Below are 25,628 nucleotides of genomic sequence, written 5' to 3'. Positions count from 1 at the left end.
TACTGGTCAGGAGTGATAGGTGTAATATACACTGCCCCCTACTGGTCAGGAGTGATAGGTGTAATATACACTGCCCTCTACTGGTCAGGAGTGATAGGTGTAATATACACTGCCCTCTACAGGTCAGGAGTGATAGGTGTAATATACACTGCCCCCTACTGGTCAGGATTGATAGGTGTAATATACACTGCCCTTTACTGGTCAGGAGTGATAGGATAATATACACTACCAACTACTGGTCAGGAGTGAGAGGTATAATATACACTGCCCCCTACTGGTCAGGAGTGAGAGGTGTAATATACACTGCCCCCTACTGGTCAGGAGTGATGGGTGTAATATACACTGCCCCCTACTGGTCAGGAGTGAGAGGTATAATATACACTGCCCCCTACTGGTCAGGAGTGAGAGGTATAATATACACTGCCCCCTACTGGTCAGGAGTGAAAGGTGTAATATACACTGCCACCTACTGTTCAGGAGTGAGAGGTGTAATATACCCTGCCACCTACTGGTCAGGAGTGATAGGTGTAATATACACTGCCCCCTACTGGTCAGGAGTGAGAGGTGTAATATACACTGCCACCTACTGGTCAGGAGTGAAAGGTGTAATATACACTGCCCCCTACTGGTCAGGAGTGAGAGGTGTAATATACACTGCCCCCTACTGGTCAGGAGTGAGAGGTGTAATATACACTGCCACCTACTGGTCAGGAGTGAAAGGTGTAATATACACTGCCACCTACTGGTCAGGAGTGATAGGTGTAATATACACTACCCCCTACTGGTCAGGAGTGATGGGTATAATATACACTGCCCCCTACTGGTCAGGAATGATAGGTGTAATATACACTGCCACCTACTGGTCAGGAATGATAGGTGTAATATACACTACCCCCTACTGGTCAGGAGTGATGGGTATAATATACACTACCCCCTACTGGTCAGGAGTGATAGGTGTAATATACACTGCCACCTACTGGTCAGGATGGGGATGACAAGTATAGTATACTGCGTCTTGTTGGTCCTGCTATTATTTATGCTACAGACCACAATGTTCAGGATGTAAATGCGCCCAGAATCCCATCCTGAGAGGCCGAAACCTCTTTTCTTAAAAGCACAGGATGTAAGTGGACGTATAGTATAACATGGCTGCCCCCTGCTTCTTACTAACCTCCTCCATGACCAGAGAGATACATTGTATGTAAATGTATCCAGAGAGACAGGACCTGGTTGTAGCCATGACCCTCCATTCTTTACACTGCAGGCTGCATGCTAAGGACGAGAGAACGGAGCCTGATGATGATACTGCAAGGTGACCCCTTAAAGGGACGCCTGTGACCCAAGCAGGGGGTCCCAGGAATAAGGGGGCTTGCATCAGAGCAGATCCCCTGTTCTTGGGACCCCTTCACTTTAAAACCCAAAATGTCAATGAGGGGGAAATCCCTTAAAGGGATTATCCACTGCTATGACTACGGCCTCCTTGGCCCCGCCTCTGGACGATTCTGGATTTCCGTTCTTCTCTGTGTCCAGTTCTGCAGCTTTAACCCTTCTGTTCCTGTAATGTTTTGCTTTTCTGTTGACTTGTCATTCACGTCTGAATATTTTGACCCCTTCGTTATTCCCCGGATCTGTCTCTTATTATTTTTTTTTCTGTTCTTTCCTCCCCTACCCCGCTCTCTCTTTCTTTTATTTGTCCGTTCCTCCGCTCGCCTTCCCTCCACGTGGCAGAGTTGTTGTGTACTGGTGTGCAACGCTTGCCGTACATGCGCACCGGCAGCTTTAGCTCCGCCCACAGCGACTCCCGCCCAAACTCCCCATTCAGACATCATACGATCCTCCATGTGAAAGGTAAGGGAGCGGACAGGCCGTGGCGGGGGCGTCATTAGCTTCTCTCCGCATAGAAGCTAATACGGCGGCTGTCCAGGCGCGACCCCTCCCACGCGCTTCGTGTATTGTGTGTCCATGGAATGGCATGTGATTACAGATGTGATATTAACCATTTCTATTCACTCCGCAACGTCTGGGCCAAAGATCATCCAAATATATGAAAAGTTCCCCCTCAACTGCGACACCTTATTACTCATCGTCAGCCCAATGTGTAGGGAGAGGGCCACACGTATCATCACATACACCAGAAAAGGACGGTGATATCACCCACCAAAGTGTTATTCACTGATCATAGTAATCCTTGTATTTATTGCATGTTCACCTATAATCACTTTGTATTATACTCCAGAGCTGCACTCACTATTCAGCTACTGGTGCAGTCACTGTGTACGTACATGACATTACTTATCCTGTACTGATCTTGAGTTACATCCTGTATCATACCCCAGAGCTGCACTCACTATTCTGCTGGTGCAGTCACTGTGTACATACATGACATTACTTATCCTGTACTGATCCTGAGTTACATCCTGTATTATACTCCAGAGCTGCACTCACTATTCTGCTGCTGGTGCAGTCACTGTGTACATACATGACATTACTTATCCTGTACTGATCCTGAGTTACATCCTGTATTATACTCCAGAGCTGCACTCACAATTCTGCTGGTGCAGTCACTGTGTACACACATGACATTACTTATCCTGTACTGATCCTGAGTTACATCCTGTATCATACTCCACAGCTGCACTCACTATTCTGCTGGTAGTGCAGTCGCTGTGTACATACATAACATTACTTCTCCTGTACTGATCCTGAGTTACATCCTGTATTATACTCCAGAGCTGCACTCACAATTCTGCTGGTGCAGTCACTGTGTACATACATGACATTACTTATCCTGTACTGATCCTGAGTTACATCCTGTATCATACTCCACAGCTGCACTCACTATTCTGCTGGTAGTGCAGTCGCTGTGTACATACATAACATTACTTCTCCTGTACTGATCCTGAGTTACATCCTGTATTATACCCCAGAGCTGCACTCACTATTCTGCTGCAGTCACTGTGTACATACATGACATTACTTCTCCTGTACTGATCCTGAGTTACATCCTGTTTTATACCCCAGAGCTGCACTCACTATTCTGCTGCTGGTGCAGTCACTGTGTAGAGACATGACGTTACTTATCCTGTACAGATTCTGAGAAACATCCTCTATTATGCCCCAGAGCTGCACTCACTATTCTACAACTTTTCGTATGATTGTGCATTTCGGTTCATTCCCTATTGTGGAGATCTCTGCTTGCTTTCAGTGAATGGAGGCTGATGATTGTCACTGTATCGTTGGCCAGAAGGAGCCTCAGCAACAGTGTTTCTCCATTCACTGACAATGAGCAGAGATCTTGTGAATCCAGACAATGGGGGATATTTATCATACGCCGGTGCTCGTGCCTCTTCTATTTCGTATCCCGATACATGAAGAGGCTCCGGCGCAGAGGCCCTGATAAATATCCCCCGATGAGTCTGAGAGAGTGGCAGAACTTTTCATTATACAGTGACATGTAGCGCAGCATGCACTGGCGCCATCGCACAGCGGTTTCCACCATTAATCGTGCATCCTGCGGGGCACTCGCACATTGCGCCATTCTGTCCCTTTTTGTTTTTTTTGTATCATTTCTGTAATCTGCTTTCTTTACATTTCTGTTCGTTCTTTTCATTGGAGGCACTGAGCCATCCAGCGGCAGGAATTCCCCCATCCCCCACCGGCCAGACAGTCGCCCTCTAACACCAACATACGCTCAGGCCCCCAAACATTTCCATGTTCCAGGTAGGAGCTGCTGCTGTCTGTGTCTGCGTGTCCTGTCCCACCCTAGATCTGTAGGAACATGACCTGTCCTGTCTCCATTGTCTTGTCTGCTGGTGGTGGAGGGGCTCATCTGTGTGTCTCCGGAGCGTCACTGCTTCTCCAACTACACAGACTGGAAGGGAATCGCTGACATCATCAAGTGTGAGGAACTGGTGGAATCAGTCACCGGACCCAAGTTACCTCTGATCTCCTATAGTATTATACTCCAGAGCTGCACTCACTATTCTGCTGCTGGTGCAGTCACTGTGTACATACATGACATTACTTATCCTGTACTCATCCTGAGTTACATCCTGTATTATACTCCAGAACTGCACTCACTATTCTGCTGGTGGAGTCACTGTGTACATACATGACATTACTTATCTTGTACGGATCCTGAGTTACATCATGTGTTATACTCCAGAGCTGCACTCACTATTCTGCTGCTGGTGCAGTCACTGTGTACATACATGACATTACTTATCCTGAGTTACATCCTGTATTATACCCAGAGCTGCACTCACTATTCTGCTGCTGGTGCAGTCACTGTGTACATACATGACATTACTTATCCTGTACTGATACGGAGTTACATCCTGTATTATACTCCAGAGCTCCACTCACTATTCTGCTGGTGGTGCCGTCACTGTGCGCATACATGACATTACTTATCCTGTACTGATCCTGAGTTACATCCTGTTTTATACTCCAGAGCTGCACTCACTATTCTGCTGCTGGTGCAGTCACTGTGTACATACATGACATTACTTATCCTGTACTGGTCCTGAGTTAAATCCTTTTGTTATACTCCAGAGCTGCACTCACTATTCTGCTGGTTGTTATGTATTTATGAGCAAAGTGATGGATTAAGTGTTCTATTTGTGACCTATTGTATAAGGTCAGAGGTGAAATCATTTTCAGGGTAATTTACATTGATTAACTTTTTCCATCCTAAGGTTCTATACTCCAGTTGCATCTACAGCGGCAATTACACTCCAGCTTACACTCCTCGACCTCTTGGCTATGATACTTTGATGTAATCTGCTGCATTTTATTCTTGTAAAGGTATAGTTTTATAACTGGTGTTTAAACATTTTACATCTCCCATGATGCAATGAAGCATTTTCTTCTGTAAAGTACGCTGGAAGCCAGCAGAATAATGAATGCAGCTCTCAATGTGACTGGATCGGCTGTTGTTACACAGGTCATGAAGCCGCTTTGGTGGTGACTACAGGAAACTTCATCAATGCATTTTAAAGTCTTTTCAAAAAAGATAAAAACGTAATTAACATTCTGCAGCTTTTACAACGTTTTTGAAGATACCTGGATGATTGAAGATGATTGTATCTCATCAATGAATGAGAATAATTCTGTTTCTGAGTGGCTGTATAATCTGTATGTAGTGAGCTCCCCCTAGTGGTGGTGTATAATCTGTATGTAGTGAGCTCCTCCTAGTGGTGGCTGTATAATCTGTATGTAGTGAGCTCCTCCTAGTGGTGGTTGTATAATCTGTATGTAGTGAGCTCCCCCTAGTGGTGATGTATAATCTGTATGTAGTGAGCTCCCCCTAGTGGTGGCTGTATAATCAGTATGTAATGAGCTGCCCCTAGTGGTGGCTGTATAATCTGTATGTAGTGAGCTCCCCCTAGTGGTGTCTGTATAATCTGTATGTAGTGAGCTCCCCCTAGTGGTGGCTGTATAATCTGTATGTAGTGAGCTCCTCCTAGTGGTGATGTATAATATGTATGTAGTGAGCTCCCCCTAGTGGTGGCTGTATAATCTATATGTGGTGAGCACCCCCTAGTGGTGGGTGTATAATCTGTATGTAGTAAGCTCTCCCTAGTGGTGTCTGTATAATCTGTATGTAGTGAGCTCCCCCTAGTGGTGACTGTATAATCTGTATGTAGTGAGCTTCCCCTAGTGGGGGTGTATAATCTGTATGTAGTGATCTCCTCCTAGTAGTGGCTGTATAATCTGTATGTAGTGAGCTCCTTCTAGTGATGGCTGTATAATATGTATGTGAGGAGCTCCTCCTAGTGGTGGCTGTATATTCTGTATGTAGTGAGCTCCCCCTAGTGGTGGCTGTATAATCTGTATGTAGTGAGCTCCCCCTAGTGGTGGCTGTATAATCTGTATGCAGGGAGCTCCCCCTAGTGGTGGCTGTATAATCTGTATGTAGTGACCTCCCCCTAGTGGTGGAGTATAATCTGTATGTAGTGAGCTTCTCCTAGTGATGACTATATAATCTGTATGTAGTGAGCTCCCCCTAGTGGTGACTATATAATCTGTATGTAGTGAGCTCCCCCTAGTGGTGGCTGTATAATCTGAATGTAGTGAGCTCCCCCTAGTGGTGCTGTATAATCTGTATGTAGTGAGCTCCCCCTATTGGTGACTATATATTCTGTATGTAGTGAGCTCCCCCTAGTGGTGACTATTTAATCTGTATGTAGTGAGCTCCCCCTAGTGGTGACTATATAATCTGTATGTAGTGAGCTCCTCTTAGTGTTAAAGTTGGATTAGACCCATTTAGTTCCTGGGCACATTTTGATCTTCAGTAATCTCCTTTGGTTTAGCACAGTTTAGCACATGTCTATCCAATTGCCTCATGATGCTTCTGACTGATCCTATAGGTCATTATTGATCACATGCATGATGCCCTTCCTGCCCTGTGCACGGCTCCTGACCCCCTCCTCCATCTGTTTGGCAGCCATGTTTTCCTTTTCCTGGAAATAAGGTGACATATATAACATGAGAGTAATAGGGGAGCATCGCATATCTTCTGGGGGTGCAGTGACTCTGAAGGAGGCCCTGATACCAGGAGACCCCTCGGGCTGGAGGCAGGTTCTCTGCAGTCTCTGAGGTTCTTCTTTACATATTCTCGGGGGGGGGGGAGGGGGGGGATTACTTGGTTCAGCTCCATTTGGGGGGAGGGGGCATCTCTCAGCGTCATGTCCTCCATCTGTCTCGTGTCTTCTCTGTTTTTAGCGTTGAGTCAATGGCATCTCCATCCTAGTTGGGTCGGGGCAGGACGCCCCTTCGTTGCATCCCGTCTCCTGCCTTTCATTGGTCTCTTTGTCTCTGATATTATTAAACTCTTTCATTTTCCTTCCACAGACCAAGGATTGAACATTTACCGGAAGCCCCCCATCTATAAGCAGCACGGTAATGTTTCCTCTTCATTGTCTTCTGCTGCGGGGCCTTGGCTTGGACCATGCATGGCCGACTACTGACCCCCACTTCTGAATGCAGCATATTAACACTATAGATAAATTGTGACCATTGGCGGAAGCCCCTTCCCCCCACGTCCCCCCAAGGTTCCCAGTGCCATCCGGTCTATAGAAAGTGATGATAAAGACCTGCTGATACTTTACTTCCCCCGTTATAGCTGGAGGACCCCCCTATGCTGTCACCTCCACCTTATCCCTATGGTGGTCCCCTATGTCCCTGTGTGTATTATGTCCTCCCTGGTAACACTGTCTTGTTTTATTCTGTTTTCTGGTGTGTTGTGTCCCTCCATAACATGTGAACATTCACTCATGGCCGCATCATATTCCCTCAGTAAGTAACGCGTAAAATCCCCTCTTTCACAGCTTCACTGCCCCTGCAGCTCCTACAACAAGATCAGACTCTGTTCCTCTGTCCTCCTGAATCTCCTGCACATCCAGCTCTGTACTTTTAATAGTCACCAGCAGTAGGCGACGGAGCACCCTGGGATCGGTTCCCTGGGGTCTCCACAGCCTGGAGTCTCCTCTATGACTCTCTGTGCCTGAGATGTCACCTGCTCATAACTTTGCTTCTCGCTTAATCTTCCACCTTGCCCCTTTATCTGTCTCCAGCATTAACCCTTTAACCTGGCGTCTGCATGCTCCTTACTCGGAGGTCTCCCTGTTGATTATCTTGGCTCCCGTGCACCAGGATCAGATGTGTCTTCTAGTGGAGATCAGGCATTAGGGAGGTCAGTGTCCAGATGTGGCCATGGGAGGATTGGTTTGTAACCTTCTGTATAGGGTATGATGAGCGCACCCCATCTGCACCCCAGATCCTCCGCTCTCTCCAGCCTTGTGGCTTTGGTGTCACAAAACACGAGGATTCACAGGTCTTATCCACAGCCATGCAGCCGTTCCAAGGAATGTACAATATTCCCAAAAAATTCATCCCATGACACCGCCAAGTCTTTTCAGTATTACATCTGACATATGGACACTATTAAGGGTCACCAGGCAGATGGAAAACGTAGGCCTATAGTGGGAGAGAGCATTTATTTATTCATCAACTATGATACAGTTCATTACATTACACTAGAAGGACTGACGTTTAAACCATACATTAAGCAAGAATAATCATATACCGCTCGATACAAGACTGTTCTATAATACTGCCCCCCATGTACACAAATATAACTACTATTATACAGCCCCCTATGTACAGGAATATAACTACTATAATACTGCCCCCTATGTACAAGAATATAACTACTATAATACTGACCCCTATGTACAAGAATATAACTACTATAATACTGCCCCCTATGTACAAGAATATAACTACTATAATACTGCCCCTTATGTACAGGAATATAACTACTATAATACTGCCCCCTATGTACAGGAATATAACTACTATAATACTGCTCCCTATGTACAAGAATATAACTACTATAATACTGCCCCCTATGTACAAGAATATAACTACTATAATACTGCCCCCTATGTACAAGAACATAACTACTATAATACTGCCCCCTATGTACAGGAATATAACTACGATAATACTGCTCCCTATGTACAAGAATATAACTACTATATTACTGCCCCCTATGTACAAGAATATAACTACTATAATACTGCCCCCTATGTACAGGAATATAACTACTATAATACTGCCCCCTATGTACAAGAATATAACTACTATAATACTGCCCCCTATGTACAAGAATATAACTACTATAATACTGCCCCCTATGTACAAGAATATAACTACTATAATACTGCCCCCTATGTACAAGAATATAACTACTATAATACTGCCCCCTATGTACAAGAATATAACTACTATAATACTGCCCCCTATGTACAGGAATATAACTACTATAATACTGCCCCCTATGTACAAGAATATAACTACTATAATACTGCCCCTGTGTACAAGAATATAACTACTATAATACTGCCCACTATGTACAAGAATATAACTACTATATTACTGCCCCCTATGTATAAGAATATAAGTACTATAATACTGCCCCCTATGTACAGGAATATAACTACTATAATACTGCCCCCTATGTACAAGAATATAACTACTATAATACTGCCCCCTATGTACAAGAATATAACTACTATAATACTGCCCCTATGTACAAGAATATAACTACTATAATACTGCCCCCTATGTACAAGAATATAACTACTATATTACTGCCCCCTGTGTATAAGAATATAACTACTATAATACTGCCCCCTATGTACAAGAATATAACTACTATAATACTGCCCCCTATGTACAAGAACATAACTACTATAATACTGCCCCCTATGTACAGGAATATAACTACTATAATACTGCTCCCTATGTACAAGAATATAACTACTATAATACTGCCCCCTATGTACAAGAATATAACTACTATAATACTGCCCCCTATGTACAGGAATATAACTACTATAATACTGCCACCTATGTACAGGAATATAACTACTATAATACTGCCCCCTATGTACAAGAATATAACTACTATAATACTGCCCCTATGTACAAGAATATAACTACTATAATACTGCCCCCTATGTACAAGAATATAACTACTATAATACTGCCCCCTATGTACAAGAATATAACTACTATAATACTGCCCCTATGTACAAGAATATAACTACTATAATACTGCCCCCTATGTACAAGAATATAACTACTATATTACTGCCCCCTATGTACAAGAATATAACTACTATAATACTGCCCCCTATGTACAGGAAAATAACTACTATAATACTGCCCCCTATGTACAGGAATATAACTACTATAATACTGCCCACCTATGTACAAGAATATAAATACTATAATACTGCCCCCTATGTACAAGAATATAACTACTATAATACTGCCCCTATGTACAAGAATATAACTACTGTAATACTGCCCCCTATGTACAAGAATATAACTACTATAATACTGCCCCCTATGTACAGGAATATAACTACTATAATACTGCCCCCTATGTACAAGAATATAACTACTATAATACTGCCCCCTATGTACAAGAATATAACTACTATAATACTGCCTCCTATGTACAGGAATATAACTACTATAATACTGCCCCCTATGTACAAGAATATAACTACTATAATACTGCTCCCCATGTACAAGAATATAACTACTATAATACTGCCCCCTATGTACAGGAATATAACTACTATAATACTGCCCTCTATGTACATATAGTATGGGGTATATACATGAAGTGAAGTGGATTTAGGGGTAGGCGGTCACACTGTCCTGGTGCACAGGATCCTCCTTATGATGCAGCAGGTGAAGGTTGGGTTCTGCATGGCACATTTAACCACTGAGCCTATAAGCTAAGTTACCACCTGATCCCATCTAGATGCAGCTGCTATGGCAGCGTTCAACAACAGCTCCGAGGATATCATCAAGTCTTCCAAGTTCCCAGCTGCCCACGCTCCGGCGCCCGGCGAAGTGCCAAAGATTGAGACCGACTATTGGCCAGGTCCTCCCTCACTTGCTGCTATAGGTAGGGAACCAAGAGCAAGATGCCCTGCAGGATCGCTGAGGTGCCGTTACACTGTATCACCACATGTTCCCTGTAACTGTACGGGTGGAGCAGGTTCAGTGCAGCTGTCAGTTCTCAGAACTCCTGTGTCTTATTGCAGATATAAGAAGATTTTTTGTATATTTTCAGGAGCACTGCTTTGGGTCAGTGAATGAAACCCATTTTTAAAAATTACATTTAGTTTCCAAAAATCTATTATGTACGAAATTTGATTTCAACCCTTTACAAATGTAAAAACCTCTCAGATGGTGGATTTACATCACTGACAGCAAGCAGAGATCTGGAATGATAACATGGCTACACATCATCATAAAGCAAGCAGGACTTTTATTATACTTCAGGTTTGCATTCTTTGGGCTTCAGAGCTGAAATCTCAGTGTCTGCACATTCAAGTCTGCAGTCACTAAATGTGGAGTAAAGTAAGTGCCCCCCTCATACATTGTAGGATTTCATCAAAGATATTGGGGGATGTCTATGACCACATTAGCAGAATTGTGAGTGTAACTCTGAAGTATAATACAGGCTAAATCTCTACTTATAGAGTGAGGGGCCTGCTCCCTGCTCTGAATGTAACTCTTCTTTAGTCCCTACTTTCTCCAGTTCTCCATAAAACTTCATATATCTTGTCTTTTAAGTGATTTTGTCTATTTCGATTTTGTTTTATTTTACAAATCTTTTATTATTGTTTTCTATCATTGTCATCAGTCCTATCAGCAGATCACTGAGCCCTGTAATCAGTATGATCAGTCCTATCAGCAGATCCATGAGCAGTGTAATCAGTATGATCAGTCCTATCAGCAGATCACTGAGCTCTGTAATCAGTATGATCAGTCCTATCAGCAGATCACTGAGCTCTGTAATCAGTATGATCAGTCCTATCAGCAGATCCATGAGCCGTGTAATCAGTATGATCAGTCCTATCAGCAGATCACTGAGCTCTGTAATCAGTATGATCAGTCCTATCAGCAGATCACAGAGCTCTGTAATCAGTATGATCAGTCCTATCAGCAGATCACTGAGCTCTGTAATCAGTATGATCAGTCCTATCAGCAGATCACTGAGCTCTGTAATCAGTATGATCAGTCCTATCAGCAGATCCATGAGCCGTGTAATCAGTATGATCAGTCCTATCAGCAGATCACTGAGCTCTGTAATCAGTATGATCAGTCCTATCAGCAGATCACTGAGCCCTGTTATCAGTATGATCAGTCCTATCAGCAGATCCATGAGCCGTGTAATTAGTATGATCAGTCCTATCAGCAGATCACTGAGCACTGTATTTGGTAAGATCAGTACTTTTAGTGATCATTGAGCCCTTTAATCAGTATGATCAGTCCTATCAACAGATGCATGGGCCTGTAATCAGTAAGATCAGTCCTATCAGCAGATCACTGAGCCCTCTAATTAGTATGATTAATCTTATCAGCAGTTCCCGTAGCCCTGTAATCAGTATGATTAGTCTTGTCACTGGATCACTGAGCCCTGTAATCAGTATGTTCAGTCCTATCAGCAGATCACTGAGCTATGTAATCAGTATGATCAGTCCTATCAGCAGATCACTGAGCCCTGTAATCAGTAAGATCAGTCCTATCAGCAGATCACTGAGCTATGTAATCAGTATGATCAGTCCTATCAGCAGATCACTGAGCCCTGTAATCAGTAAGATCAGTCATATCAGAAGATCGCTGAGCTCTGTAATCAGTATGATCAGTCTTATCAGCAGATCACTGAGCTCTGTAATGAGTATGATCAGTCCTATCAGCAGATCACTGAGCCCTGTAATCAGTAAGATCAGTCCTATCAGCAGATCACTGAGCCCTGTAATCAGTAAGATCAGTCTTATCAGAAGATCACTGAGCTCTGTAATCAGTATGATCAGTCCTATCAGCAGATCTATGAGCCCTATAATCAGTATGATCAGTCTTATCAGCAGATCACTGAGCTCTGTAATGAGTATCATCAGTCCTATCAGCAGATCTATGAGCCCTATAATCAGTATGATCAGTCTTATCAGCAGATCACTGAGCCCTGTAATCAGTATGATCAGTCTTATCAGCAGATCACTGAGCTCTGTAATGAATATCATCAGTCCTATCAGCAGATCACTGAGCTCTGTAATCAGTATGATCAGTCCTATCAGCAGATCTATGAGCCCTATAATCAGTATGATCAATCCTATCAGCTGATCTATGAGCTATGTAATCAGTATGATCAGTCTTATCAGCAGATCACTGAGCCCTGTAATCAGTATGATCAGTCTTATCAGCAGATCACTGAGCTCTGTAATGAGTATCATCAGTCCTATCAGCAGATCACTGAGCCCTGTAATCAGTATGATCAGTCCTATCAGCAGATCACTGAGCTCTGTAATCAGTATGATCAGTCCTATCAGCAGATCTATGAGCTATGTAATCAGTAAGATCAATCCTATCAGCAGATCTATGAGCCCTGTAATCTGTAAAATCAATCCTTTTTTATGTAAATCAGTTCTGTTAAAACATTGGATGCCAAGGTGGACCTCCTCTACATACAGTCATTCAGGGTAACTCCTCCCATATGACTGTATCCCGATCCACATGTCTATTGAGGGTGGTGAAACCTCATTTGGAGAGACTTGGCCCTGATTATTGTGTTTTCTGTAATTAGGGGACACAAGAAGAAGATCGAGCAGCCGGGAGGAGGACGACGAGGAGCTGCAGAGACGACGACAACTTCAGGAAGAACAATTAATGAAGGTGAGACTGTAGTCAGTGTTATGTACTGTCCGTGAAGTGACCATACCTCACACTGCTGTGCTCTGTGCTCTCTGCAGTCAGTGTTCTGTATTGTCCTTGGAAAGTAGTGTAATCAGACCTTTGTGTATGTTGTTAGTAGAAGCAGGACTGTGAAATATGGATTTATATTCCAGTATTGTAATTTCTCCAAGAGCACTGGGGTGTTTCCTCACACTGCTGTGCTCTCTGCATCCATTGTTATATATTATCCCTAAGAGATGTGTAATCAGACAGTTACTCCTTCAGCTCTATGGTAAAGCTATAGCAGGATTCTGATTGGACAAATAACAGTACTCCAAACATTTTGCCATTGTAATCTCACAGTCCTGCTGCTCCTGCCAATGTACACAATTCTCACATCTCTCCAGGGAGAGTGCCTAACATTGGCTGCAGAGAGCAAACACCACAGCAGTGTGAGGACACGGCCCCAGTGCACTAGGCGAAGCTACAATACTGGAATATCACAGTCCTGCTGCTACTACCAACATACACAAAGGATAACGATATGATTACACATCTCTCCGGGTTTTCGGCAGTGTTATTAGAGGGATCCCTCAGATTTTTTGTAAGGATAACACAGAGCTGTAGGGACAGGAAGTGTTGTCATGGGGCAGTCACAGTCAGACGTGTCAGTAACGTTGTTCTCTTGTCTTTTCTCCTTTAGCTGAATTCAGGTCTCGGGCAACTAATACTGAAGGAAGAGAAAGAAAATCGTGAGCGGCCGCACTCCGCCAGCAGATACGACTCCGCACTCATCTCCTGTAAGGAAATGTTATACTATCAGGGAGGTGCGAGGCACAGAATACCTCCATCCACACAGACATAGAGGGTCAGAGGAAAGAGCATCCCCCAGGGTGGAGCAGAGGTGTATACATCAAAGTATAGTGTGCAATCATCTATAGTATATAGCAGGGGTCCAAGGGACAAGCATCCTCAGCCACAGGTAACAACGTGCCTCAGGCATAGTATATAGCAGGGGTCCAAGGTACTAGCATCCTCAGCCATAGGTAACAACGTGCCTCAGGCATAGTATATAGCAGGGGTCCAAGGTACTCGCATCCTCAGCCGTAGGTCACAAAGTGCCTCAGGCATAGTATATAGCAGAGTCCAAGGTACTAGCATCCTCAGCCACAGGTAACAATGTACCTCAGGCATAGTATATAGCAGGGTCCAAGGTACTAGCATCCTCAGCCATAGGTAACAATGTGCCTAAGGCATAGTATATAGCGGGGTCCAAGGGACTAGCATCCTCAGCCATAGGTAACAATGTGCCTTGGGCATAGTATATAGTGGGGTCTGATGTACAAGCATCCTCAGCCATAGGTAACAATGTACCTCAGGCAAAGTATATAGCAAGGTTCAAGGTACTAGCATCCTTAGCCATAGGTAACAACGTGCCTTAGGCATAGTATATAGCAGGGGTCCAAGGTACTAGCATCCTCAGCCATAGGTAACAACCTGCCTCAGGCATAGTATATAGCAGGGGTCCAAGGTACAAGCATCCTCAGCCATATGTAACAACTTGCCTCAGGCATAGTATATAGCAGGGGTCCAAGGTACAAGCATCCTCAGCCATAGGTAACAACGTGCCTCAGGCATAGTATATTGCAGAGTCCAAGGTACTAGCATCATCAGCCATAGGTAACAATGTACCTCAGGCAAAGTATATAGCAAGGTTCAAGGTACTAGCATCCTCAGCCATAGGTAACAACGTGCCTCAGGCATAGTATATAGCAGGGGACCAAGGTACAAGCATCCTCAGTAACAACGTGCCTCAGGCATAGTATATAGCATTGGTCCAAGGGACTAGCATCCTCAGCCATAGGTAACAACATGCCTCAGGCATAGTATATAGCAGGGGTCCAAGGTACAAGCATCCTCAGCCATATGTAACAACGTGCCTCAGGCATAGTATATAGCAGGGGTCCAAGGTACAAGCATCCTCAGCCATAGGTAACAACGTGCCTCAGGCATAGTATATTGCAGAGTCCAAGGTACTAGCATCCTCAGCCATAGGTAACAATGTACCTCAGGCAAAGTATATAGCAAGGTTCAAGGTACTAGCATCCTCAGCCATAGGTAACAACGTGCCTCAGGCATAGTATATAGCAGGGGTCCAAGGTACTAGCATCCTCAGCCACAGGTAACAACGTGCCTCAAACATAGTATATAGCATTGGTCCAAGGGACTAGCATCCTCAGCCATAGGTAACAACGTGCCTCAGGCATAGTATATAGCAGGGGTCCAAGGTACAAGCATCCTCAGCCATAGGTAACAACGTGCCTCAGGCATAGTATATTGCGGGGTCCAAGGGACTAGCATCCTCAGCCATAGGTAACAATGTGGCTAAGGCATAGTATATAGCGGGGTCCAAGGGACTAGCATCCTCAGCCATAGGTAACAATGTGCCTTGGGCATAGTATATAGTGGGGTCTGATGTACAGGCATCCTCAGCCACAGGTAACAATGTACCTCAGGCATAGTATATAGCAAGGTTCAAGGTACTAGCATCCTTAGCCATAGGTAATAACGTGCCTTAGGCATAGTATATTGCAGGGGTCCAAGGTACTAGCATCCTCAGCCATAGGTAACAACCTGCCTCAGGCATAGTATATAGTGGTGGTCCAAGGTACAAGCATCCTTAGCCACAGGTAACAACGTGCCTCAGGCATAGTATATAGCAGGGGTCCAAGGTACTAGCATCCTCAGCCATAGGTAACAACGTGCCTCAGGCATAGTATATAGCAGGGGTCCGAGGTACAAGCATCCTCAGCCACAGGTAACAACGTGCCTCAGGCATAGTATATAGCAGAGTCCAAGGTACTTGCATCCTCAGCCATAGGTAACAACGTGCCTCAGGCATAGTATATAGCAGGGGTCCAAGGTACAAGCATCCTGAGCCATAGGTAACAACGTGCCTCAGGCATAGTATATAGCAGGGGTCCAAGGTACTAGCATCCTCAGCCATAGGTAACAATGTGCCTCAGGCATAGTATATAACAGAGTTTGATGTACAAGACTCGTTCACACATTAGTGTATTTCAGGGGTGTGAGGCACCTGGTACCTCTGTCCTCAGGCACGTGTCTGATCTATTGATTATGTTATTTATTTTCTTGTCCTTTCAGCCCTTCGCTCTGATGCCTCCAAGACGTCCTCACTCCCTGGGTACGGACGCAACGGCCTTCATAGGGTACGTCCCAATCATGCACAAGAGCTTACAATCTACTGGGCTCCATACTAGTTTATTTTGCCCTTTTTTCCTGATACTGTGGCCACCAGGGGGCGCAGCTCCATTACCCCTATGTCTGTCTGTATCGGGGTGGAATATTTCTCATGATTACCGTCTTGTATTGATGATGATAAGATATTCATAGTATTCGGTCTGCTCCTGGGGAGATGCTGGAAATGTCACCCCCTGGGGGTCTGCACATAATTTAGTGTCATTTAAAGGGATAACTCATGTCTGTAAGGATCGTGTATAGATGAAGTCACATCTTAAAGGTGTCCTTTGCTGCTCCGGCACTAACATGGTGTGACTTCCTCCCTTGTAGCCGGTGTCCACTGATTTTGTGCAGTACGACAGCTATGGAGACATCAGTGGTGGAGTGCGAGGTGAGGTGACCCCCCATTATTATCAGACATTGTATGTGTCCCCCTGACATGTATGTGCCCCCCTGTAACCTGCGCCCTGTGTTCTCTCTTACAGATTATCAGGTAGGTGTCTCCTCGGCTCTCGCCCTCTGCTGTGTATCTCTTTATGCTGCTGTTATCCTGACTCTGTACTGCCCCCTGTGGTCAGGGGTAGGAATGACAGACAGATGTACAGGAAGAAGAAAGACTGCTGATTGTGAGTTCTTGTGTACACAGGGACTTGTACTTTTTTCTACACCAAAAAAAGACAATGATGCAATGAACCCGTCATTTCTGTAAAGTGTTACTGTATGATGCATCCAAGTGTAAAGTGTGTGTCCTAGTATACAGTGTATTCAAGTATATATTGTGTGTGTCCTAGTGTACAGTGTGAAAGTATACAGTGTGTGCAAGTGTATAGTGTGTCCTAGTATACAGTGTATGCAAGTGTATAGTGTGTGTCCTAGTATACAGTGTGTGCAAGTGTATAGTGTGTGTCCTAGTATACAGTGTATGCAAGTGTATAGTGTGTGTCCTAGTATACAGTGTGTGCAAGTGTATAGTGTGTCCTAGTATAAAGAGTGCACAATTGTATAGTGTATGTGTATCCTAGTGTACCGAGTGTGCAAGTGTATAGTGTGTGTATAGTCTGTTACTTACCTTCCCTTGTTCCCCTGCAGCAGTCTCACTTCCTCTCTTCCCCTCTACCAAGGCTGTGAATGTGACTTGGGAGAGGGGGCGGGGCCAGCTGAGGGGAGGTGCTGCCCTCGGCTTCAGACATCATGTGAGGAGGTAGCAGTGGCTAATCCCGCCTCCTCCTGGCCCTGATGCTTTGGCTGCTCTGCAGCTCTAATGTACAGGACCAGGAGGAGGCCGGACAGAAGGGCAGCCCAGGACATTCCAACTAGTGTATCCTAGTGTACAGTGTGTGTGATTCTATAGTTATGCATTGTCTGTGTGTTGGTGTTGAGGTATGTGCTAGTATATCTTGTGAGTTTGTTTACCTAGAAATAAATATAAGTTGCTGAACAGAGTTTGTAGCAATAGACTTTCAGATACGTCATCTCTCCAGGGCATTTATCAAGTACTGAACACATGAAATTCTCCACACATAACAGCCCATCCAATACAAACTGGCCAAGAAATGACCATAAATCTACATAAATTAGGTGTAATGAGAAATAACACAAGGAAAAAGTATTAAACACATGAAGAATGAGAGAAGCAAAAAGCCAATGAAATTCAAGACACCAGCTAGAATCTGTCAGTAATTAGAGAGCAATCCTGATACATTATATCAGCTGCTTCACCTGATGACCAGTCCAGAAACCTCTCATGATGGGTAACGAGAGTGACCTCTCCCATGACCTAGTGATCAGAACTGAACTCTCTGGAGGACATAATACACCCCATGTCTGGAACCAAATATCACCCCAATATCAATGAAATGTGGAGGTGTGAACATCATGGTGCCAGCACTAGGACGTCATATCATGGGAGGATAACATCTGCTGCGGATCCTCCAAGATGAAACCAGGGGGACATTACAGCAGGATAATGATCCCAAGCACACAAACCCGGAAATAATGGGATCACTGGACCTAAATGTATAGAAAATCTATGGAATCAGCTCATAGAACCTGGATGTGAAGATTGGGCCAGAATCCCTTTGAGCAGTGCAGGACACAGGAGGTGTATTGAATGTTGTATATCACTGGCCTATGTTATATATCATTGTGTTATGTTGTTATTAACCTCGTGGTAAAATTTTGCTCTTCACCTCCTTAATTTACCCTGCCGTGTGCGGCTTCACTGGTAGTCGTAGTCCCGGGAGAGGGGGGGGGGGAGAACATTTCAGCTTTATTGTCTGCAATGGTGACGGTCTACATAGTCCGGACTGTCGGAAAAACAATAAAGCAAAGAAGGGAACGGTCAGCGACACGATGCAGTTTTCCATCCTCCCCACTATGTGGCAGTGTGGGGAGCAGTGACTGAAGAAGCCCCCAATTATATGCAGATAATGGCCCCTGTGTAGTTCTTTAGGCTTAGAGAGTCGCCTAACCCCGTGAGCTTTAATATCTGACTGTAACACCTCTCCCCCCTGCTAACACCCTCTCCGTGTGTCTCCCTGCGTGTCCTGGATCTAGTGTGTAGCCTCCCTGCTTGCTGTGTAACTAGTGCTTCTCTAAATGTTTTTCCACATAGTCACTACCAGATGGCCACGTTCCCGTCATGAGAATGGATAGGGGCGTATCAATGCCTAACATGTTGGAGCCTAAGGCAAGTGTGCATGTAACAGGTGGGGGTCTACGCTGGGGGGCACAGCATCTTGGTGGAGGAGCCTTCTCTATGCTTGGCTACTTGGGATATTAACCATGTGGCTAGGGTTTCTCAATTCTGAAATGTTAATTTTGGGGGTCACCGAGAAGAATGTATAAATCAATTGTATCAAGGCGTTAGATCTTGGATCACCTGACCTGCATGCTTCTCGCTATGATTTGCATCCTCTTATACTGCCCTCTGCAGGTAGAGGGTAACACTGCACCCCAGAGGTCTATGTTGGATCCTCCACTGAGTCCATACCTCTCACACTTTTCCTTCTGCTTGGCTCCTCCTAGATTTATTCATATGAGACGCTGATGGTAACGAACCGAGGCCGCAACAAGAACCTGCGAGATGTGGACAGGACTAGGCTGGAGGTGAGAATACTCAGACCAAACCACCCTAGGAGCACCAAATACCACAGAGGAGAACTACCTAGCACCCCACTTGCTTCATGGAAATTCTACAGTGCGGCCCAAGACAACACAAACAACCGAAACCCCAGACCAGACAATAAATAATAACAGAGACCCCAGACCATACGATAATTATACATACCCCACACCAGACCATAAAGTATAACCAAGACCCCTGACCAGACAATAAATAATAATAGAGACCCCAGACCAAACAATAACAGAGAACCCAGACCTTAAGATACAGACCCTACACTGGACGGAGTTCACCATCTTCATCCTGGTGCATGTAAGTGCGTTGTCTTGTGACACAAATTTTAATGTTAAAACCCGCACTCAGTCCGAATCCGTCGGATCGTTCGACGGCCCGACCTCCGATTTCTGACACGTGAAAGTTGGCACCGATGCGCCAAAATCCGATCGCTTGCGACACAATCCCTGGCGCGATCCCCGAAAAGTCAGAAAATGCGGCCGCGGGACCCTTCGTAAATAAGCCCCAATGTTTCTCTGTATTGACACCACTCTGTACCCAGATAAATACTGCCTTAGGCTACATGCACACTGCCGTAGCCACTCACCCCTTCCCCTCTCCATAGCGCAGTGAGGCCATAGAAATGTATGAGGGACGTATATACGCCTCCCCATGCGTTCGTGTGCATGTAGCCTTATAGTAGAATATACAGATATTGCCGCCTCCTGTCCTGTGACGAATGATGTGTTAATGCCCCGTTCCTGCTCTTTCTCCACAGCGACATTTGGCTCCTGAAGTCTTTCACGACATTTTTAAAATGACAATACAAGAATTTGACAAGTTGCCTCTTTGGAGACGCAATGAGCTGAAGAAGCGGGCCCGGCTTTTCTGATTATTGCAGCCATCGACATTCTAGGAAGCAATCCAATACTGCGCCCCCGTGTGGCGGGGCGGTGCTAGTGACAGGGATCATGGACGGGTGTGGAAGCTCTGCCGCTTTCTCTATTTGGTGTGCCATTGAACAGCGAGCTGAATGCTACTGCCTGGCGGGCTGTGCCACTGGAGCCGCCGGCGTGACCCGTGTTGTGTCATTGTCTAAGAGAGTATGTCGATGGTGGCAGCACGGCACGGACGGGCTCCCTGGATTTAGCTTTGCCCTGGTGCCAGGGTCTGAATTCCTGCCAGTCCTCTATTTATCTAATGCAGCGCAAAGGGGGCGGAGTCAGTGAGGGACGGGAAGGGGTCACCATACTCGCTTATATAGGAATCGTGCACTCCACAAGGCGCTATATATCAGGCCTGTGCCATATCCTCTATTTATTAACCATTGCTTTTCATTTTCTTTCTTTTGGGCGTTTTGCTGCTTTTCATAGGACACAAACCCTGAACCACTCCCCCACCCCACAGGACGCCCACCACTGACCAGGGCCCCCCAAAAAATACTGGAGTATTGCTAACATTGTGTCATTATTAAACACTGTACCAGTCATCCGGGGGCATTGGCCCACATTTATCAAAAATAGTGCAGTGTGTACTATGTGCTGTTGCCTTTGAATAGTCTAGGGGGCGCCAGATTCAGGATTTGTGGTGCCCGTTCTTCATGAATCTGGCTCCCCCTGCACTGCACTGACAGAGCGCACCTTTAACATGGGGACACACTTCTACTGGACTCTGCACGATATATGTGTCATACACCCCTTGCAGTGCAGAATTCTGTGTCGCGTTGCGTATAGTGCAACCGCAACACAAATGAATCACTTGCAACACAACAGTTGTGCAGACACTTCTAATATACGTGTTCAAGCTGTTTGCACTAGAAAAATCGTGCAAAGTCAGACAGAAAACTGGCGCAGGGTCTTTAGTAAATGTGGGCCCCTGTATGAATACTCCGCTGACATTGTACCAGTCCTCTGGTGACATTGAGGGATATTTATCATTGGTTTTTAGGGCATTTAAAAAAAAAAGTCGCATTGAGGTCTTTTGGGACTATTTCTGCCACTTCATTATCCTGGCGTAAACATACAACGCCGTGCAAAGCCAGACCCATGACTTGCGACCCTCCAGCCCCTTCTGCTCTATGTGCTGGGACTTTATATGCATTTTTTGGGCTTTTTTGTGGACTTTTTGAAAGGAAAAATCCCAGACATCAATTAAAGCATAAGAACATTTATGAAAGGTCCAAAGCCACTTTAATTTATCTCATTTGCAGTGGAGCGCCAAAGACAGACCTAGAACTGTCCCAAGGAGCCGCCTGATGATAAATAACCCCCATTGTATCAGTCCTTTTGGGACATTATATCAGTCATCCAGTGACATTTTATCATTTCTCCGATGACATTGTATCAGTTCTCCAGTGACATCTTATTAATCCACCGGTGACATTGTATCTAATCTCTGGTGACATTATATCAGTCCTCCGGGGACATTGTATCAATTCTCCGGGGACATTGTATCAATTCTCCGGGGACATTGTATCAATTCTCTGGGGACATTGTATCAGTTTTCCGGTGACACTGTATCAATTCTCCGGTGACACTGTATCAATTCTCCGGTAACATTGTATCAATTCTCCAGGGGGGGGGGGGGCATTGTATCAGTTTTCCGGTGACATTGTATCAATTCTCCGGTGACATTGTATCAATTCTCCGGGGACATTGTATCAATTCTCCGGGGACATTGTATCAATTCTCCGGGGACATTGTATCAATTCTCTGGGGACATTGTATCAGTTTTTCCGGTGACACTGTATCAATTCTCCGGTAACATTGTATCAATTCTCCAGGGGGGGGGGGGCATTGTATCAGTTTTCCGGTGACATTGTATCAATTCTCCGGTGACATTGTATCAATTCTCCGGGGACATTGTATCAATTCTCCAGGGACATTGTATCAATTCTCCGGGGGGACATTGTATCAATTCTCCGGGGGGACATTGTATCAATTCTCCGGGGGGACATAGTATCAATTCCCCGGGGGGACATAGTATCAATTCTCTGGTGGGACATAGTATCAATTCTCTGGTGGGACATTGTATCTATTCTCCGGGGGGACATTGTATCAATTCTCCCCGGGGGACATTGTATCAATTCTCCGGGGGGACATTGTATCAATTCTCCGGGGGGACATAGTATCAATTCTCTGGGGTGACATAGTATCAATTCTCTGGTGGGACATTGTATCAATTCTCCGGGGGGACATTGTATCAATTCTCCCCGGGGGACATTGTATCAATTCTCCGGGGGGACATTGTATCAATTCTCTGGGGTGACATAGTATCAATTCTCTGGTGGGACATAGTATCAATTCTCTGGTGGGACATTGTATCAATTCTCCGGGGGGACATTGTATCAATTCTCCCCGGGGGACATTGTATCAATTCTCCCCGGGGGACATTGTATCAATTCTCCGGGGGGACATTGTATCAATTCTCCGGGGGGACATTGTATCAATTCTCCGGGGGGGGGGGGCATTGTATCAATTCCCTGGGAGGACATTCTATGAATCTGAGTGACCCTGTGGTGGTGGTCCTGGTTATGGGGCTCACCCCTCCGGTGTGGCTGGGGTAGCGCTGTCCCCCTGCTTCTACTTTGGTGATGGGTTGGATTGTAGCTTCGGGTTGTAGAGCTGTGGGTTCCCTTTTTCCATTTCTAATCCCCGTTGCCCGCGTCTCTCAGAGACCCCTGATCCCCCAGATGCATAGACAATCCAGGAAGCTGAGATGGGACGGAGGGGCCACCTGCAGAGACCCTCAAGACGCGGCTTCTCTCTGATCAATAACCATTTAGAATATAACTGGATTTTAAGAACTTTCTATCACATATCAAGTATATAACAGGATGAAAGTATGAAAATGTATGCGTGACCCCCATCCCCAGTACTGCAGGAGAACCCCCAAATCCTGCAGAGGTGCTTTCCTGTAGGGCTGGTCAGTCAGTATTGAGACACATCATGTATCCGTACAACCTCCAATAAAGCAACTATTACAGAAAATTGTGGTCATGTGTAATATATCTATACATGGATACAGAGCAAGATGGTATAACCTGGGGATCTCCTGTATATAATGATATATGTACAGCCGGTATAACCTGGGGATCTCCTGTATATAATGATATATGTACAGCTGGTATAACCTGGGGATCTCCTGTATATAATGATATATGTACAGCTGGTATAACCTGGGGATCTCCTGTATATAATGATATATGTACAGCTGGTATAACCTGGGGATCTCCTGTATATAATGATATATGTACAGCTGGTATAACCTGGGGATCTCCTGTATATAGTGATATATGTACAGCCAGTATAACCTGGGGATCTCCTGTATATAATGATATATGTACAGCTGGTATAACCTGGGGATCTCCTGTATATAATGATATATGTACAGCTGGTATAACCTGGGGATCTCCTGTATATAATGATATATGTACAGCTGGTATAACCTGGGGATCTCCTGTATATAATGATATATGTACAGCCAGTATAACCTGGGGATCTCCTGTATATAATGATATATGTACAGCTGGTATAACCTGGGGATCTCCTGTATATAGTGATATATGTACAGCCGGTATAACCTGGGGATCTCCTGTATATAGTGATATATGTACAGCCGGTATAACCTGGGGATCTCCTGTATATAATGATATATGTACAGCTGGTATAACCTGGGGATCTCCTGTATATAATGATATATGTACAGCTGGTATAACCTGGGGATCTCCTGTATATAATGATATATGTACAGCTGGTATAACCTGGGGATCTCCTGTATATAATGATATATGTACAGCCGGTATAACCTGGGGATCTCCTGTATATAATGATATATGTACAGCTGGTATAACCTGGGGATCTCCTGTATATAGTGATATATGTACAGCCGGTATAACCTGGGGATCTCCTGTATATAATGATATATGAACAGCTGGTATAACCTGGGGATCTCCTGTATATAATGATATATGTACAGCTGGTATAACCTGGGGATCTCCTGTATATAATGATATATGTACAGCTGGTATAACCTGGGGATCTCCTGTATATAATGATATATGTACAGCCGGTATAACCTGGGGATCTCCTGTATATAATGATATATGTACAGCTGGTATAACCTGGGGATCTCCTGTATATAGTGATATATGTACAGCCGGTATAACCTGGGGATCTCCTGTATATAGTGATATATGTACAGCCGGTATAACCTGGGGATCTCCTGTATATAATGATATATGTACAGCTGGTATAACCTGGGGATCTCCTGTATATAATGATATATGTACAGCTGGTATAACCTGGGGATCTCCTGTATATAATGATATATGTACAGCTGGTATAACCTGGGGATCTCCTGTATATAATGATATATGTACAGCCGGTATAACCTGGGGATCTCCTGTATATAATGATATATGTACAGCTGGTATAACCTGGGGATCTCCTGTATATAGTGATATATGTACAGCCGGTATAACCTGGGGATCTCCTGTATATAATGATATATGTACAGCTGGTATAACCTGGGGATCTCCTGTATATAATGATATATGTACAGCTATTATAAACTGGGGATCTCCTGTATATAATGATATATGTACAGCTGGTATAACCTGGGGATCTCCTGTATATAATGATATATGTACAGCTGGTATAACCTGGGGATCTCCTGTATATAGTGATATATGTACAGCCGGTATAACCTGGGGATCTCCTGTATATAATGATATATGTACAGCTGGTATAACCTGGGGATCTCCTGTATATAATGATATATGTACAGCCGGTATAACCTGGTGGTCTCCTGTATATAATGATATATGTACAGCTGGTATAACCTGGGGATCTCCTGTATATAATGATATATGTACAGCAGCTATAACCTGGGGATCTCCTGTATATAATGATATATGTACAGCCGGTATAACCTGGGGATCTCCTGTATATAATAATATATGTACAGCTGGTATAACCTGGGG

General features: G+C 44.6%; 1 protein-coding gene across 27 annotated transcripts in view; it reads left to right on the top strand.

Annotated features, from left to right (window-relative positions):
• ABLIM1 (actin binding LIM protein 1) overlaps positions 1–23,634 on the top strand; it is a 139,362-nt gene extending 115,728 nt beyond the window's left edge. For 11 of the 27 annotated variants that reach the window (XM_072129368.1, XM_072129361.1, XM_072129355.1 and 8 more), the window contains 9 exons: positions 1,729–1,848; positions 3,616–3,720; positions 6,856–6,903; positions 10,346–10,492; positions 13,178–13,266; positions 13,970–14,066; positions 16,432–16,496; positions 16,858–16,918; positions 17,013–19,161. In XM_072129368.1, coding sequence (XP_071985469.1) covers positions 1,729–1,848; positions 3,616–3,720; positions 6,856–6,903; positions 10,346–10,492; positions 13,178–13,266; positions 13,970–14,066; positions 16,432–16,496; positions 16,858–16,918; positions 17,013–17,236 — 956 coding nt within the window. In that variant the 3' untranslated portion in view covers positions 17,237–19,161. Of the gene's footprint in view, positions 1–1,728; positions 1,849–3,615; positions 3,721–6,855; positions 6,904–10,345; positions 10,493–13,177; positions 13,267–13,969; positions 14,067–16,431; positions 16,497–16,857; positions 16,919–17,012; positions 19,217–19,554; positions 19,636–20,423 lie in introns of those variants that run through there. The other 16 variants (XM_072129375.1, XM_072129374.1, XM_072129373.1 and 13 more) reach the window with 12 other exon arrangements.
• Positions 23,635–25,628: the final 1,994 nt, after the last annotated feature.

This window comes from Engystomops pustulosus, chromosome 11, assembly GCF_040894005.1.
Source record: "Engystomops pustulosus chromosome 11, aEngPut4.maternal, whole genome shotgun sequence".
Classification (NCBI taxonomy): domain Eukaryota; kingdom Metazoa; phylum Chordata; class Amphibia; order Anura; family Leptodactylidae; genus Engystomops; species Engystomops pustulosus.
Note: the sequence above shows the minus strand (reverse complement) of the source record. Positions and strands in the feature narration are given on the sequence as shown.